The sequence below is a fragment of the Heptranchias perlo genome, chromosome 9 (genome assembly GCF_035084215.1).
Source record: "Heptranchias perlo isolate sHepPer1 chromosome 9, sHepPer1.hap1, whole genome shotgun sequence".
Taxonomy (NCBI): domain Eukaryota; kingdom Metazoa; phylum Chordata; class Chondrichthyes; order Hexanchiformes; family Hexanchidae; genus Heptranchias; species Heptranchias perlo.
In genome coordinates this window covers 22,799,482-22,818,993 of record NC_090333.1, presented here as the reverse complement: position 1 = coordinate 22,818,993, position 19,512 = coordinate 22,799,482, and the positions used below count along the sequence as shown (strand labels likewise).

The 19,512-nt window shown below is 40.8% G+C and overlaps 1 protein-coding gene across 1 annotated transcript in view; it reads right to left on the bottom strand.

Annotated features, from left to right (window-relative positions):
- Positions 1 to 19,512, bottom strand: part of szt2 (SZT2 subunit of KICSTOR complex) — a 207,446-nt gene that overhangs the window by 104,638 nt on the left and 83,296 nt on the right. Inside the window, exons 43-51 of the mRNA XM_067990021.1 lie at positions 18,170 to 18,299; positions 16,288 to 16,440; positions 14,926 to 15,028; positions 13,020 to 13,143; positions 12,806 to 12,917; positions 10,386 to 10,504; positions 8,456 to 8,620; positions 5,745 to 5,826; positions 162 to 212 (exon numbers count right to left, since the gene is read on the bottom strand). Of these exons, the coding sequence (XP_067846122.1) occupies positions 162 to 212; positions 5,745 to 5,826; positions 8,456 to 8,620; positions 10,386 to 10,504; positions 12,806 to 12,917; positions 13,020 to 13,143; positions 14,926 to 15,028; positions 16,288 to 16,440; positions 18,170 to 18,299 (1,039 nt within the window). The remainder of the gene's footprint in view (positions 1 to 161; positions 213 to 5,744; positions 5,827 to 8,455; positions 8,621 to 10,385; positions 10,505 to 12,805; positions 12,918 to 13,019; positions 13,144 to 14,925; positions 15,029 to 16,287; positions 16,441 to 18,169; positions 18,300 to 19,512) is intronic.

The following is a 19,512-nucleotide window of genomic DNA, read 5'->3' as shown; positions in this document are numbered from 1 at the left end:
TATTGGTATGAAATCAAATGCTATAGTGTACAAAAACCTCAGCCAAGGCGGCCAAAACCAGAATGGAAATGAAATTGGATTGGGAGGCTCGGGGAAGACAAAAAAAAGCAGTGAGGAAGGGTTTTAATAGCACACTGCTGCAACTACAAAATAAGCAATACCTTGGAACTGGGAGGGTGGAAAGAGATGCTGGACAAGTTCCACCATGGTACCTACATCAATGAAAGAACATTCATAGATAGCTTGTTCACCTAAAACACCTTCAACACCAAATATTAGAGGAGAGGCTCTACGCAGGCTGAACAAGCTCTAGAATGAAAAAAGAACTACACAAAAGACAATTGCACATTGTAAGTTTGTGTGTGTGTGTGTCAGAGACAGAGTGAGAGAAAGACATCAGAGACTACTTCTAGAAGAAAGGCAAGGAGAAACATCTAGTCCAGTCAAACAGTGGGATGCAGATGGAATAACAAAATCATTTTACATTTCTGAATATACTGAGTAAATACACAGCTGGAATCCTGCCCTGCTGATGCCACAATTCAAGCTATTTGAGAAGGAGCAGCAATATTCAGCATTCCAATCACTGTTGCTCCACAGAAGGTTGCAAAACTGTGGCAGGAATGCTTTGCCCAATTAGCCAATTCTGCTAACACTGGCAGTAAGGAAGCATCAGAGAAGGTGGAGCACCATTACTACCTGGTGGATAGCAAGAAAACAAATAGGAGCACCATATTTGGTTTGATACAATATGATCTCCCGTCCCCTAATTAGTGGTACAGTTCGAATTATAACTCTGTAACACATAAAAAAATCCTCTGATCCAAGAAGCTTGAAAAGGAAAGGTACAAAAGAAATGAGCCACAAGAAAAAAAGTAATATTCATAAAAAGTGGTGTAGGGCAAATTTGGTCTCCCAAGGTCCAGACCTCAACCATGATACTGTGGGATGGTCTGTCAACCAGAGCACAGCTATCTCCCATGAAATCTGGATGGGGATGTGATGTCCCTAGGTAAGTTTGCACTTTCTAACTGTCAGCTCCTCACAACACAGTTGGAAACTTGAGAACAAGCTGCTCCCTGCCTTCTTGGTATTAGTCTGTATATGACATTAAGTTAGGAGGCACAGGAAGTTGTGTGGATGGAAGTAGGAAGTTACAAAGGGACATAGACAAACTAAGTGAGTGGGAAAAACAGTAGCAGATGGAGTTCAATGTGAGAAGGTGTGAGGTCATCCACTTTGGATCCGAGAAAGACAAATCGGAATATTTTCTTATGGTGAGAGACTAGGAGCTGTGGAGCAGTAAAGGGATTTAGGTGTTATATACAGAAATCAGTAAAAGCTAGCGCACATATACAAAAAATAATCAAAAAAGGCTAATGGAATGCTGGCCTTTATCTCGAGGGGGTTGGAATAGAATGGGGAGGAAGTGATGCGTCAGTTGTACACAATCTTCATCAGACACCATCTGGAGTACTGCGTTCAGTTTTGGCACCAAACCTAAGGAAAGATGTATTGGCCTTGGTAGGGGTACAGTACAGAATTACCAGAATGAAACTAGGGTTAAAGGGTTAAATTGTGAGGCCACATTACATAAACTTGGCCTGTATTCCCTTGAATTTAGAAGGTTGAGGGGCAATCTAATCAAGGAGATTAAAATGATAAAAGGGATTCAATAGGGTAGATACAGAGAAACTATTTCCTTTGGTGGGGAAATCCAAAGCAAGGGGGCACAATCTTAAAATTAGAGCTAGGCAATTTAGGAGTGAAATCAGGAAGCGCTTTTTCACACAAAGGGTAGTGGAAATCTGGAACTCGCTCCCCCAAAAGGCTGTGGTTGCTGGGTCAATTGAAATTTTCAAGACTGAGATGGATAGATTTTTTTTGGGTGAGGGTATCAAAGAACATGAAACAAAGCGGGGTAAATGGAGTTGAGGTACAGATCAGCCATGATCTAACTGAATGGTAGAACAGGCATGAGGGCCTGAATGGCCTACTCCTGTTCCTATGTATGACAGTAAGACTGGGGATTCAGTCCCCCTTGAAAAACTTAGAAAAATCCAAATCAAATTAATTTGCAAACATCTACGCTTAGTGATATCTGCAGGTGGCCTAGACCAGTGTAAAAATATGCTGTGTAAAATTGCAGGTTTATACCAGCAGTTCCTCATGGAAAAAGGCCTGGGCAAAAACAGGGTGCTGAGCCATTGCTGAGTGCATCTCAATGACCATCTACAGTGGTATGGCAAAATAACTGAAAGCAAAGTGCCTTTTAACCATTTCAGTTGTAGAATGGTGTGTGAGAGCAATTTTTAAAAGCAATCAGCTCCATCATTATAATGCAGTAACAAGACTCTTTTCCACCAGCTGAAACATTCATAACATTGTCAGCTTATTGTTACCATGGTGAGCAATGTGCAGTTACCATCACGTAATTCATAATGTAAAGACCACTCGTTAAAATTAAGCTTTAGTTTTCTTCCTTTGAATTTAACAAACATTGACATGCAAGATTCACCCAACCAGATATTTTAATCAGGTTTTAGATTCTGTCAGGTATAATTTAAATTATTGTTATCAACTATTTCTCAGCAGAGGGATTTGAATGCTGCAGAACTGTGGCAGTTCCCATTCTCTGCCCTACCTTCCACCATGCAAGCAGTTATCTTGTAACCTCCTATCCATGCCCCAAATCAGCATTGCTTTTCATACGAAGTTCCTTACAACATTTCCCTACAGTAGCACTACTTTCCCCTTATTTTCCTTCCTTTTTTCCACAGCACTTCTGACTCCTCTTATGACAGCATTGCTTCTCCTTTTTACCTTTCTCCTCCACCCCAGCAGTAATTACACTTACCCTTTCCTGTCCTGATGGACAGAAAAGTATTAGTTCCCCTCTAACCCTCACTTCCTGCAGCACCATAACTTATTTCACACTCCCCAATACGTCTTTCTCACCTCTCTCGCTTCCCTTCTTGCCACAGTAATTCAACTTCATCCTTCCCATGCCCTCTGCTTTCCACCTGTGGTAGTGTTGTTTACCTTCTCCATAGTAGATTCTCACACCTCCCATCTATTTTGGCAGCACCAATTCATGTTCTCTCTTCATGCCACATGGCATCACTGTTCTGTTCTCCCCCCTGCACAGCAGCACCACTTCCCCTTCCAATCCCGCACCCTACAACAGCACCAGTTCACTATTTCCACTACAGCAGGATTGGTTTCTTTCCCCTCTTCTCCTGCAATTGTATTTCTTTTCATTCCCACCATCTCTCCCTCCCCATTATAGTGCCACAGCTATTATCCAATAGAAACAACTTTCAACTTCACAATGTGTCGTTGTCCTTTCAACTTCGGGATCAAATCCAGTCAATACTGGTGAGATAAAAGTCTCCTCTGTCTATTGGCTGTAAAGGTCCTCTGTGAAATCAGCTTAAGCAATATTATCCCTTCTAGTGCGTGCGAGCCAAACAATATCCTTATTTTGCTTGGAGAAGTCAAAAAAATTCACACTGACACAGAGTGCAGAAGTTGTGGCAAAGTAAAGGGAGCTGCCTATACTATACTTAAACTGGGATTGCTTGATGCTGACACTGAGTGATAAAATTCGATAAAGTGTTGTACTCCCCAGCACTGACATCTTTTGCCTTGACGAGCAAAAAAATAATTTCCTCTCTGAACAAAGAAATCACCTCAAAATTTTGTTTTAAATCTTAATATTTTACTTTTCTCAATTCCTACTTTGACTATATGCTGCGGCCTGGTTGGGTGAACCTATCTAATAAAGCTGCTGTTATAACTGGATTACAAAAGCAAGAACTAAGCATTTCAGTATGAAGTAGATCTCCACTGCAGCTCCAACATATCTTCTCCCTTTCTGCAGTCCTTGATTCAACTAATTGGAATATCAACCCCCTCAAGAATATTGGTTCTATTCAAATAAACAGATCACAAAGTTTTATAATATTGAAAATAAATGTTAGATTACTCACTACATGTGTAGTTCTTCTTTCTTCAAATGCAATAGAACGTCCACATACAAGCAGGATACTGTATCATTCTTATTGGGGAAAGGCATCTAAGGACACTGTCCTATTAAACATCAATGTATATCTTGGACACCTACCTTACTCAGATATCTATCCTCACTTTGGAACACAAGCACAAGGTGATTTAATTGAGGTGTATAAAATTATGAGGGGCCTAGATAGAGTGAACAGGATGGACCTATTTCCCTTAGCAGAGAGGTCAATAACCAGGGGGCATAGATTTAAAGTAATTGGTAGAAGGATTAGAGGGGAGCTGAGGAAAATCTTTTTCACCCAGAGGATGGTGGGAGTCTGAAACTCACTACCTGAAAGGGTGGTAGAGGCAGAAACCCCCATCACATTTAAAAAGTACCTGGATATGCACTTGAAATGCCGTAACCTCCAAAGCTACGGGCCAAGTGCTGGAATGTGGGATTAGGCTGGTTAGCTCTTTTTTGACCGGCAGACACGATGGGCCGAATGGCCTCCTTCTGAGCCATAAATTTTTCTATGTTTCTATATACACGTACCTATTCAAATTGCTCCATGCAAATACATTTCAACCAGTGCCCAATAGGATGCTATACGTATTTGCAGTGCTCCTAAATTATATTACCACCTACCCCGGGAGTCCAAATATTTGGACTATTTTCTAGACGTACTTTCCTCCTTCATCACATGTGACACTTTGCATATATTATTTGAACTTGAAGACCATTGAGGATCCTGCAGTGGGTTGAACAAACACAACTTTCTTTTTTGACAGTCTATACAGGGTCCCTGCTGGATATTAATGCCACCAACACTGCCAACATTTTACTTTAATATTACTGGTCAAAGATCTTGATATGCCAATCATCTGTCCAGAATCAGAATTACTAAATCTATCGATGAGTCCCTAGGTTTACCAGCTTTCTGGCAGGAGGTAATTTTAGTCATAAGATTCTCCCAGATATATAAGTTGGTACAGCATACCATTTGGTTAGTAAATCTTTGGATGGTCACTCCAGCAAGTGATCCTGGTCTCCAGTTAATTCCTGAGTGACCTGGAGCCAGAAGAATGCTTCCTTAAGGATGCAGCATTCACAATCTCAGCCTGAGGAGCAATATTGCACAACCTCACCATCAGGATAGTCTTGAACTGAATGAGAGAGTCAAATCAATCTTTTCTGCTGATATTGGAAGATTGGAGCTTTAGAGGTTATGTAACGGCTGGAAGGCAATGAAAATAGGTGTGTGTGTCCATCACAGAGAAGGATCCATGGCATTTGATGCAAGTTTCTCCTGGCATTAACCAAATGCCAAACCCAACTGACTGACACAAATAGACTGAAAGAAGACTACATGAAAATGGCAAACTTTAGAATTCTTGCAAAACAGTGCACAAAACTACAGAATATAATTTTTCTAGATCTCTAATTTTCAAGAATTTGAAAAAATAACTGGTACTGAAATTAGGCTAAGAAATTTGACATCCTAATCACAGCCAATGTGTTCCAGAATGAAGCTAGATATACAACTGAGAGGAAAAATGACCCTAAGTTATGCATTACGATTTCAAGAAACAGCAGCTTTACCCTGAACCAATGGCAGAATATCCCATTTGTAAGTTGAGATTAATGAATGATGAAAGTTTAAGTTGCTAGCGGAGGCAGAGTGTCCCTTTAAAAACTGACGCACATTTCATCATCTGCTGAAAAGAAAGCTTTGTGTTACCTTTCCCACCAGTTCCTTGACCACCAGGTTTATTGTAGAGGTAGATGTCTGCATCTGATACATTTTTTCCGTGCGTGTAATGCTGTATAAAGAAAAGAAAATTCAGTCAATTTCATACCAAGGACAATCAATCCACCAACAAAACCAATTATCCATCATAAAACATTCACTTGATCCAATCTCTTGCACAATACACAGATGATAAGTGCATAAAGTGCATAGTGATAAAAGGGAACAATTTACTCATACCTGATACTATGACTGGTGTGCTGGTATGTCGGCGACTATACATGTATGAGTATACACTAAGAAAAGGAGAACAATTCACTAATATTTGGAACTCTATGCTTTGCATAATCTGTAGCTGAGCAAATTTAATTTCTCTTCAGAATAGTGGATATTTGATAAGATGACAAGCAGGTATTCATGTAACATCTCAGGTAGGTACAATAACCTTATAATTATGATACATCTCCCATACAACAGGTATCTGTGTCAGCATTTACTGAGGCTCACGCTCTATGGACGAGACAGTCTAGTTTTTGAGTGGGCTTTTTAGCATTTAAATGGGACACCAATATTAAACTTTTTCCTCCTACTTATTTCCGTTTATGATGTGGACTTTTCAGTGATTTTTTATAATTAGCAAAATATTAAAATTCAAGCCATAATCCCACGCCTGGCCACATGTCTATCCTATCCCTTGTTTGATTTTGGGCTTGGCAAAACATTATAATCCTACTTATACTTAAGAGTTTTCTGTAAAACGTGACATGCAAACTACATTCACCTGAGCCAACCCTTTGTAAAAGTATACAACCTGTTACATGAAGGTAACAGGTTGTATACTTTTACAAACAGTTAGACACAAACAACCAGACAGAGATAATCAGTGCCAGACACACAAAAGAAAAGCTATAGAACACATACTCACAAAGCTGCAGGCAGCCAGAGGTAGTTACAGTTAAGGCTCAAAGAAAACAGCCACTCATACGCAAAGAACATTATCCCATTGTGCCTTACTTAGCAGAACAAATACTGGGCGCTAAATTGGGCCCTGTAGTGCATGTTGTTTCAGTGCTACACAGCCTTTCCGACATCCAAGATGGCATCTTGGATGCGCATGCACGTTTCCTGCGTGACGTGCGCCAGACACCATCTTGGTATAGGAGTTAGCGCAGATGCAGATAATGAACGCTGGAATCATGTAAAGCAGGGAGAAAATGGCTTCAATCAGTGTGCAACACTGATTTAAAGTGATAGACATCATTTTGGGACTTAACGCTCAACTCAACGCACATCTGAAAGTGTCTTAGAGTGCCTGAAGGAACACCCACCATCGCTATTTAAAGGAACCATGCAGGATTTACAGGTTAGTGGAAGGATTAGTGCTTCTGGCTGCCGAGACATTTGTAACTGTTTTTGGAGGTCTCCTTGAATACTAGGACGCGGGGACGTAGCCTAACATTTAGAGCCAGGACAATCAAGAGTGAAGTTAGGAAATGCTTCTACACACAAAGGGTGGGAGACGTTTGGAACGCTCTACTGCAGACGTTAGTTGATGCTAGCTCACTTGTGAATGTTAAATCGGAGATTGATAGATTTCTGTGAATCAAGGATATTAAGGGATATGGGGCTAAGGCGGGTATATGGAGTTAGGTCACAGGTCTACCATGATCTCAATGAATGGTGGAACAGGCTCAAGGGGCTAAATGTCACTTCCACTTGCTGTCTCTTGATATGCGCCACCTTCTTTTGCAAGAAAGCAGGACGTGTGTCTCCGTGATGTACCTGTCATGGTAGAATAGCTGCCAGTGTGTGTGGCCTGTGAGTTGTGGGTGGGTGGCTTGAAATAGTGGTAATGTGTAAGGGTGAGAGGAAGCTTCTGGTTGGAAGAGTTGAGTACTGATGGAAAGAGTGAGTTTGTGGGTGATGGGGGTGTAGTGCAGTTGGTAAGAGATGCCACTTGACCACTCATTTCAAAGCATTGAACTTCTTCCTTCACTGCATCCATGTTTATGATGCTGTGCGCCTGGCATTGACTTTGTCCCCTGCTGCCTCCTTTTGGATATATGTCTGGAGGGCCTCTTGCCCACCCCGCAGATATAGGATGTCCCTCCTTCTGTCCACCTCTTGCACCAAGGACTCTAGTGCATCGGCAGAGAACCTTGGTGCATGCACTCTCGCAGGCCTGGTACCTGATCGGCAGATTGATGAGGTCGGCGTGCAGATTGGAGGATATGGGATTTAGTAGTGCGCAACCTTTATTCAATGTTTTAACATAACTCATCAGTGAGTAAACATAGGGATGGGACCTGCATCTGTGTTTTACGTGTGCGATGTCTGATCGTCGTTCAGACTTTGTGCAGACAGTAAACTGTTATTTTCAGCAAATAACAGATATTTGCTTTAAGAGATTTCTAAGAAACATCCTCCCTTTAAGAGATTGAGCTCCCCTGATGGTGGAAAGTACAAATTGCATTGATTCCACGTGCAAGGCCCGGAATGGAATGCTGATTGCAGGTAAGTCCTCAGGTGGGCAAAAACTTGAGTCCTGCCTGCGCAGGGGCCATTGGGCGCTGAGTAACAGCACATCACGCTACCTATGCCCAAAAACGGCCCCTATCCAATTTTTCCCCCACTAAGTCTTCTGTTTTTAGGGATAAAGCAACATCTTCAGCTAGTTGCAGTCTTCTATCCCAAAAAATTACCTGGAAATGATGTTCCACATTACTGTCTGTGTATTTTGGTGTATGAAGGAAAATCAGAAGGTTCTGACGCAGGTAATATGCAACAGCATACAGCCAAGGTAGACAGCAGTGTGCGATTGTGAACTGCACTACTTCTGTTGGAGGTGTGCCTGGTGGCTGTATAAACTGCAAAGAAAAAAAGTTTTCAAAAAGCAATTGGGTTAAAAGTTCACCATAACTTCCAATCTAAAATTACTAATTTGATTATCTGATACGTTCCTTAGGAATGCACTGCAATGCATTATTGCCATAAAAATTATTCTGTGTTTTAAGTATTATGATGCTGACCAGTAAGTGTCGTTTTTTGTCAGCATCAAAAACAGGTTTCAAAATGCTGAGATTCACTGTGAACAACATTCAGGGAAAGGACTGAGATATAATTTGGCTTGTAAAAATCTGTGCTGAGGACATGGGGGATGATTTTAGCTGTGAGCCGGGAACCCAGCCCGTCCCTAGATATTCGTGTGGGGAACCCGGAAGCCAAACGAGGGCGTCGCAATCTGCGATCGCAATTCAACTGAAGGTGAGTATTTGTGCTTCCAGGTTTCCCATGCGCCAGGCAGCCAGACTGACAGGCTAGCTGCCTGTCGGAAGGGAATAGAGTAGCGAATCAGATGGGGCGGGAGGGAAGGAGAGAGATCGTGAGCCCTGAAACAAATCGGAGGGGGGTGGGGAGGTGGGGGACTTGGACAACATTAGGTGGGCCTTGAAGATCGAGGGGCCCACCATCGGGGTGGGGGTGTGGGGAGGTCCAGCATGGGGGGTGGGCTCTGGCTGATCACGGGGTCATGTCGTGCCAGGTGAGCTTGTTGGGCCTGGATGAAGCACTCCTGCTCTTCCAGGCGCACAAGCATTGCAATAAAGGCACTCACCTCATGGATCCGGCCCTTCCCACCTGCTTTCATCTGATGTGAAAACCCAAATAGGTAAGATTCAAATTGTTTTACTTTTGTAATACACAAAAAATTAAGTGCCTCAACTATTTCAATGAGGTACATTGCCCCTTTAAGTATCGGCCTGCCAGCTTTAAGTGGGGGCGGTACTTCCCGATGTCTGTTGTGCACGCACATCCAAACACACCTGGGTCAAACCCGGAAGTGGGTGTTTTGGAGCCAGGATGTGGTTCCGCTCCAAAAAGCTGTTATTTTAACCTCCCACCTACCCCCAACCCTCCCATTCTTGAAGGTTAAAATTAACCCCATGTAGTCTGTACAAGAATTTTGGGGAGAAAGACAGGATAGGTTTTACTATTGTGGCTCTAAATGAAATGCAGAACGGCCATCCAAATTAACATTTTGTAAAAGGTTTTAGAATGAAGTAAATAAAAAGGTAGAAGAATTTTTTTTGAAACAGTGACAGAGTTTTCAACCTTAAAACCAAAATCACAAACATCCTCTGTTATCTGTGGCAATACACTATTGCCATCCTGTGGGCTTCTTTGGTAGCATTACAACCTAACTAGAATCAACCAAGACTAGTGCTTTAATGATGCTCTTTACATAAAAGTCTTTAACATTAATTTCTTTGTCGACTAAAGGTGCTTCCACATTGCAGCTCTGGTTTTGGGCAAGTAGCACTATATTCTCTCATCTGATCATTCTCTGGCCAGAGTTTAGAGCTGGTGAATCCGTGGCAGTTCACAAGACCCACAAAATAAATGGGTTTTCACAGCTGCCTCAACAATGTAAATTGGGCCATTTACAGTTCCAAATGCAGCTGATGCAAAAGAACTAGGCATTTGCCATCACTTTACTCAAGTAAAAACAGCCTAAACCCAGTAACACCTAACTTCTGCGTCATGCCTCCAACTGGTGAGATAGCAGAGAGATTGACAGCATCAGTGCACCCAGTCACCTCCTCATTTTATGTTACATTTCAATGTTTACAATACCTCAACATCAGCAGGAGTCAGTTTGCAGTTCCTGACCAGTATGACTGTGATGATATCAAGTGTTGCCTCATCCAATCGCCTTCGCAGGACCTTCACCAACTCATCGGTAATTTCAGGCCCTGAAAGTACCAGCAGCGTTAGTTAAACCATGTTTGAACACAGCAACACTACTATGTAGTGCAAATCAGTCTAAAATGTGCATGAATATAATTATCTGTTAAGGATGACAACACCAAATTATTAGATGTGCATTTTCACTGATATTAACAAGCGTTTTGCACTGGACCTGAGTTACAAACAGATGACCCCAAAACACTTCACCTAACTGGGCTGAATATTGAAGTAACATACAATTGCCACTAACTACTACTATTCATAACTGAAATAATAAATGTAACCGCAGCTCAGTGATAGCACTCTCGCCTCTGAGTCAGAGATGTCGTCTTTCTGATGAGAAATTAAATCGAGGCCCCGTTCACCATCTCTTAGGTGGACGCAAAAGATTCCATGGCACTATTCCAAGAGATGGAGAGTTCTCCCCGGTGTCCTAGCCAATATTTACCTCTCAACCAACATCACTAAAACAGATGATCTGATCATTATCACATTGCTGTTTGTGGGACCTTGCTGTGCAGAAATTGGCTGCCACGTTTCCTACATTGGTAGAAGTTTCCTTTTTCACTTCCCCTCTGAACTTTCTATATTCTGCCTGGTTCTCACTTGTGTTATCAACCTGACTGCTGTCATATGCTGCTTTTCTCCGCTTCATCTTATTCTCTATCTCCTTTGTCATCCAAGAAGCTCTGGCTTTAGTTGCCCTACCTTTCTCCCTCGTTGGAATATACCTTGTCTGTATCCGAATCATCTCCTCTTTAAAGGCCGCCCACTGTTCAATTACAGTTTTGCCTGCCAATCTATGATTCTAATTTACCCGGGCCAGATCTGGTCTCATCCCACTGAAATTGTCCCTCATCCAATTGAGTATTTTTACTTTAGAGTGGTCAGAGTCCTTTTCCATAGCTATTCTAAACCTTATGATACTATGATTGCTGCTCCCTAAATGCTCTCCCACTGCCACTTGTTCCACTTGGCCCGTCTCATACCCTAGAACCAAGTCCAGCAATGGCTCCTTCCTCGTTGGGCCAGAAACGTACTGGTTGAGAAATTTATCCTGAACACATTTCAAAAATTCCTCCCCTTCATTGTCCCTTATATTATTGTTATCCCAGTCTATATTAGGATAGTTGAAATCCCCTGTTATCACTACTCTATGACTTTTGCACCTCTCTGTAATTTCCCTGCAAATTTGCTCCTCTATATCCTTCCCTCTAGTTGGTGGCCTATAGACTGCCCCCAGTAGTGTAATGGCACCTCTACTGTTCCTTAACTCTAGCCAAATAGATTCTGTCCTTGATCCCTCCAGGACATCCTCTCTCTCCAGCAGTGCAATATTCTCCTTAATCAATACTGCCACCACCACCACCCCCATCTTTCTTTCTTTTCCTATCTTTCTTGAACACCTTGTATCCAGGAATATTTAGTACCCAATCCTGTCCTTTTTTGAGCATTGGCGGAAGGGTCAAGAACCAGAGGACATAGATTTAAGATGATTGGCAAAAGAACCAAAGGTGACATGAGGAAAAACTTTTTTACACAGCGAGTGGCTAGGATCTGGAATGCACTGCCCGAGGGGGTGGTGGAGGCAGATTCAATCATGGCCTTCAAAAGGGAACCGGATAAGTACTTGAAAGGAAAACATCTGCAGGGCTATGGGGATAGGGCGGGGGAGTGGGACTAGCTGGATTATTCTTGCGTTGAGCCGGCGCGGACTCGATGGGCTGAATGGCCTCCTTCCGTGCTGTAACCTTTCTATGATTCTATGATTGCAACAGTGACTACACTTCAAAAAGTACTTCATTGGCTGTAAAGCGCTTTGGGACGTCCTGAGGTCATGAAAGGCGCTATATAAATGCAAGTTCTTCTTCTTTGGCATAGATCTTCAAGGGTTAGGGAGATGGAGATTTAAACAGTGCATAAACAGTATCATGTGACACTTCCAAGTGCAGAATTGCATTTGAATGGGAGATGGAGGCAAAATCTGAATTTGAGAGGGAGGCAGAACCTGTGTAAATTTGTTAGGTTCAGCTGATTGTTCAGCCTTGACCTCAACCTTGGCTGATAATGTACATGACATTTCAATCGTGACTAGAATGAGGGAGTTTCAGAAGATTTTGATTAAAGGTACTTCCTTAGTATTACAAGCCAGACTTTCACAGTTACATTTCTATTTTGGAAGTTTGATTGCTCATCATTTTGTAATGTCACTTGCTGCTCCTGGATACATTTTCCTAAATTTACAGCAATTTCATTCCCACCTTGCCAGGATGATCCTGCTGTTGCACCACCAGTTGCAAACCTACCTGCCTGTCCTACACCATGTACCATCAGCAGAATGTGCTTATCTACTTGCCCAACGGGTCGCGATGACTCTGTACTTCGGGAGGGTGTGGAATCCACATAGGGTTTGGAACCCTGGATTAAAAAAAAGAACAGAAATGATGAGAAAAGACCCTATCAGTTCAGATAAAATGAGATACAAAAAGATCACCGTTTGACAGGTGGGTTATACTTTACCCCTAGTTCATCCACAACTATGGGCTCCTGGCTGCGCGTTAAAGCCAGTGAGCGTGAAGACAGCATGGGCTGACCCTCCCTATCCGGGTCCAGTGCATTTCCACTGCACGTTGTTTCAGAAAGTCTGTAAGGATGGACAAGCAGTGAAGGGAGGAAACACTTATCACAGGTCGGATACTAGGTTACACATGATGCTGTGTTTAAAGTGAGAAATACAATGGCAAAACATTTTTACTGTAATATTGCATTAAAAACTATTATGGCATAATATAATGGTATGTGATTTCTTGAATATCAGCTAGTAAAGTAATTCCCTATACTAATCCTGGCCTAATCATGTAATGGCCAAGCAGGAGCTGACCACTCATTATCATGATCTGCCATCCCAAAAAAAATGGAAGAAAATCAAATCGAAGATTTCTCTATTATAACTAGGACTATGTCTTTTCAAATTTAAACTGGAAAATGTTTTGCCTCCTTGAGCTACTTGTTTTACTGTTTCTCCTACTCTCTCTCCTAACACTCTTATATTTAATCATATCTACATCCCCTTGTTCTAGACCCCTCAATCACTGGAAACAGTCTACCTACTCTGTCCCATCCAGTCATAATTTTAAGCACCTCTATCAAACCATCCCTTAGTCCCCTCTGTTCAAGTGAAAACAGCCCCAGTTTTTCAAGTCTCTTCATATTTATAAGTATCCGCTTGCAACTTCCTTTGGTCCTTAGAATTATGTACTATGCCTCCTATTATAGAATCATCTGAAAATTTGGATACCACTCCCTCTAGCCCTATACTCATCAGCACAAAGGATTCATCCTTTTTGGCATACATGTTTTTTTGCTGAGTTGCATTCCAGTCAGTGCTTTCACAAATTCTGAAGGACAGAAAAAACTCTAGCAAATCTACGATCTACATGGGAATACCAAATTCAGATGCTGTTACTTCCTCATTAGATTTCTGGCAGCTGTAGCTCAATTTGCAGCTAAATCTAAGCTATGTTGTCCTCTGAACTCTCTGTGTGCCACCTGCTTCTGCTAATGCTGAACACAACTTCTCAAAACCTGATCTATCTTCGATAGGCATGAAATAAGCGAGACCTTGCAGGAGCTGCTCTGCATATATGCAAATGGAGTTGAGAAAAGTATAATGAATAATGCTAGTATTGTGCCACTTGTAATTGCACATGGCTTTTCAGAAAACTGTATTTCTTTTCTGTTTTTGTCACTTCATGAATAGAGTTCAATTTTTACAGCAACTTAAATTAATGAGTTGTAGTAGAAGTAGAAAAGATTATTAACAAAGGAAAAAAGAAATGCTTGTATTAATGATTTGGCTTTTTTTAGATGAATTGAAAAGAAACAAATGACTAAATCGTTCTTTCACTGCTTTAATAAAATGAGAAAAATCAAAATTAAGAACAGGAGATCAACTAGTATATTGTGCCTCAGCAATGCTACAGGAGATCAACTAGGAGACATCCTGGTATGATTTCAAAGCTGTAATCTCCTCCCAAGCTTTGCTTTCCATTTCAGAATGCCATCCAAATGCACTATATAGAATTGCTATTGTTCCTATATATAAAAATAAAATTGGCTGATATTTTTATGGTCCTAAAGGAAAGGAACACCAACATGGTAATCAAAACATTTTTCCATTTCTGGCACTAGTGTCACTATCAAATCCTCCCAAATTTAGGTATATGGCACAATCAGATATGGGTTCCACCTCCTCTGTGCTGCCCCAACATGTCTTAATCCCAGCCATTTGTGGCACCAGTATAAACTTTTCTGTTTCCCATGCCTTACCCCAGTCTTATGGCTGAAGCAAGACTGCCAATTTAGTGCCAATTACTGCAGCACTATGAGCAGTTCAGAATCTGTATCTTTTGGATTGTTTTCTTACCTGAGGTAAAATACAGACTTTGTGGCTCTTTCTTGATACACAAACATGTTTTTCCTGTTCACAACTGAGAAAGCATTTAGAACAGATCTCAGGGCCTGAATAGCTGAAAAAAATAAGTAAACAAGCTACACGTTAAATGAGGCATTTAGAATACGCACAAGATTAGGAGAGAATTTACAAGTCATACTGCATCAGGAAGGGCACTTGCACTGCAACAATGCAGGACTGTAAAAAGGGGTGGTTAAGTACACAGTTAAAAAAATACTTCAGGATAAGATCCTATAACGCGTGATTACCTTTGGTTTGATCTTTCTTATTCAAGTGTTTGGAACAAATCAACAGATCCAACTATTCAATTCAATCCAACTATTCAATTCAAATAAATACAAGCTATCTAATGGGCTGTTTATAATACATGTTTGTTCGGCAGCTGTATTTACATGGATAAACACCATTTGGAATCTTGTGAATGTCTGACCACCTAATCTAATTATGAGAAACAAAACCAGAAAATGCTGGAAACACCCAGCAAGAGATTTTTTGGAACACCTTCTGTGATGAATGAGAGGCCATCACTGACTGAAGAGGGTAGCGGTGTCCCACGGGATTCTGTTCTGGGATCACTTCTGTTCATTGTGTTTATTTTTATTCTAATTACGAGAGGTATGGTTTTTAATGATGTACTGTTTTTTGATATTGTCAAAGGAATTTGAAGCTATATCTTGATAAGTATTGCAACCACTGAGTCAGGGGCCATCAGGGATACGAAGTTAATCAGAGACTGTGCGGTAGCAGATGGCCACATAAGAATTAAGTGGCTGTCCTTCAAGGGTCAGTTTTATGTTGAGTGTTAAGACCAGCAATGTCCTTTTTATGACATTTCAAGGCGACTAGTAAAGTTTGTATTTGCTGTCAATATAACATTTGTTCTGAATACTGTTCATTTACCTGTTTAATATTCAATAATTGTCTCTCGTGGCTTATAGCCTAAGGCACAATCTGATATAGTATATACTCTTCCGCCTTACCAAAGACAATTGTAAACAATTTTACAACACCAAGTTATAGTCCAGCAATTTTATTTTAAATTCACAAGCTTTCGGAGACTTCCTCCTTCCTCAGGTAAATGTTTACCAAAGACAAGGAGATCACATGGTAACCAGTGATGTATTCTGGTAAGCCGGAGATCCTCTGTACAACCCATGGGTCAGGCTATATTTACCTACATACTGAGCAGGTAAAGGCACACTCTGGTTCATGAGGTATGGGGATTGCTTATGGTAGGGGGGGGGGGGGGTTGGGGGCGCAGTGACACCAAACCCAGTTAAATATAAAGTGTAAAATCCCCAAAATTTTGCATACCTCTTGCAACACCCATGTTGGGTCCCATCTTGAGTCGAGGATGGATATGTATGATGGTCTTCCACACCACATCACAGGCAAAATGGCCTGGCATAAATTGCATTGTAGCAGCCAAGTAATCCCTTGATTGGTAGTTATCATCTGCTGAATAATCTGTGAGTGAACACAGAAAAAATAAACAGGAAACAATAAGATTTTCAAAAGCACAGAGCTATTAGAATTTAAAATGACCATGATGAAAACGGAGAAATGCGTTTATTCATGTGTGTGTTTTTTTTAATAGCTAGAGTTAAATGGAAACTGTCCTCCTCAGTCTGGTTCAGATAGACTACAGACAATTTTTATTCTCTAGAGTTTAGAAGGTTAAGGGGTGATTTGATCGAAGTTTATAAGATATTAAGGGGAACGGATAGGGTGGATAGAGAGAAACTATTTCCGCTGGTTGGGGATTCTAGGAGTAGGGGGCACAGTCTAAAAATTAGAGCCAGACCTTTCAGGAGTGAGATTAGAAAACATTTCTACACACAAAGGGTGGTAGAAGTTTGGAACTCTCTTCCGCAAACGGCAATTGATACTAGCTCAATTGCTAAATTTAAATCTGAGATAGATAGCTTTTTGGCAACCAAAGATATTAAGGGATATGGGCCAAAGGCAGGTATATGGAGCTAGATCACAGATCAGCCATGATCTTATCAAATGGCGGAGCAGGCACGAGGGGTTGAATAGCCTACTCCTGTTCCTATGTATTCAGAACAATTACATCAGTTACTTTGAAAATAGGAACAGTTTTTAAGAAATGCTGATATATGGGGATTGTTAGACAGTGATATACATGTTATGTGATTACTGAATCATTTAGAAAATCCATTACATGATGTAAAACTCAGGAAACTGCATCTTCTCGCCATTAACACCTCAGCTCAGAGGTGTACGACTGTTAATCCCTTAATTTGTTGGGTTTAATACTTTTATTTCAAACACAGTGACTTTAACGTGACAAAAGCTCCATGGTTTATAACCATAGGCTGCTAGTCTTGTGTTCTGACACATGAGCAATGATCTCCATAGATAAACTAGAATTTGCATCAGCCACATATATAACCAAACCCTGAAAGCCCACAAGAGAAACAAACCCAACTGTTGCTTGTCATATTGTAAGATACACTGCTCTGAAAAGGGTAGGTTAACCTTTTTTGGACCAATTTTAGTTCTACTGTTTGCTTTCTTAAGTATTGTGCTGCTAAGTATCTTGCTATGTTCTTTTGCTTTGATTTATTACTTCACCTGTGAATAAACATGAACAATTAGTTTTAGCCTGTATGCACTGGGCTGGCAATGTATTATTTTCCACTTTCAGAGGTGATAGGAATCCCACTTATTCTCCAGTAAGTGGTTTACCACAATTAGGGGCTCTTTGTTGAACCTGGGCAAGATAATCCATACATATCGGTGAACAAGGACACAAATTCTAAAGAAAATGTCAACGTAATTAAATTGGCCCTGCACCTAAAATCGTCAGCAATGACTGGGTGGTCTTGGTGACCAACTAATATTTACCACTGTGTCTCAATATTTTTGCATATATCTCCTGACTCTCACTAGCTCCGATCCAAAAGAAGGCCGAATACTAATGCGAGCTCTGAAAACAGTTTTCTATCTAACTTTGTAATGACATAATGGTGCATAATAAAGCACTGATATAAAGAGTTAAAATTATGAGATTATTGACTTCAAAAAGCTTTTAAAACATTGATTCCTTTGCTCTATCCTACAGATTAATTCAGCACTCCTGTAGTATTGAAAAGATGACCAGAAACAGGCCATGAAAATGAACATATGAACAAAGTACGAATTTGAGCTGATTAGGAACGTGGTTGCATACCATCACTAATAATAGCCCGTGGACGATATGAAGTGTAGGGGGTTTCATTCTTCCAGATATCCTCTTCACTCTCAGCGACAAGCAGTGAATTACACACATGGCTGTCATGCAGATCCTGAAGCAGCAAACGCTGTGACAAATGGAGAAGAAAAAAAAGTGTAGAAAAATATGGATCATTGGCCAGAATATGCAATGATGCACAGTTACCCACCAACTTACAGGCCAAACATCATCATGCGTTGTATATTGCCAATGACGTGTTCAGTCAAGGGTGGAAAGACCGGCCAATTTGACAATGCCAAACTTTAGGGTGTGCCAGGTGGTGACAAATAACAAGGTATGGATTTCATATCCATTAGGCGTTGATCTGAGACTCTGTCCATACTAATCTCACGTCATAGTATCATAGTTTGATAGAATCCTTCTTGGACATCAATGAGAAAAGACCTGCCAAAGAATAAGTGGAAATTCGGCTTCGCTTCAACGTTTACAGAACAGAAGGATACTGGGGAGGAATTAAATCCTGAATTGGTTAAAAGTGAGATGAGAAATATTATAATAAATGAAATCTCTATTATAATAATTATTAGATAAAATAAAGATAAGTATTAGAGAAGCTAATTAAGCTAAAGGAGAACAAAGTACCCGGACCTGATGGGATACATCCAAATATCCTGAACAAAATGGGGGAAGAAATGGCGGAGAAGCTAGAAATTATATTTCAGGGTTCTATTAAGAGTAAATGTGTGCCAAAGGATTGGCGAGTGACCAATGTAATACCCATTTTCAAAAAGGGAGACATGGCTAACACAGATCATTACAGTTAAGCTAGTTTAACATCTATGGTCGGGACACTTTTAGAATCTTTAATTAAAGGTGAAATTACTAAATATCTTGATGAAGAGAAAATAATTAGAAGCAGCCAACACAGATTTCAGAAAGGAAGATCATGTTTGACAAAACTGATAGAGTTATTTGAGGAAGTGACATTTATGTTGGATGGGGTCTACATGGACTTTCAGAAAGCCTTTGGCAAGGTATCACACAGGAGACCATTGAAGAACATGAATGGGTATGGAAATAAAGGCGGGGAGAAAATTGGATTAAAAATTAGTTGGAATGGAAGAAACAGAGAGCTGGAATTAATGGCAGTTTCTCAGAGTGGTTGGAAGTGGGTAGTGATGTCCCACAGGGTTCTGCTCTGGGATCACTTCTGTTCATTATGTATATCATTGATATGGAAAGAAGAAAGAACTTGCATTTATATAGTGCCTTTCATGACCGCCAGATGCCCAAAGCACTTTAACAGTCAATGAAGAAATATAGGGCACACAGTACTGCCA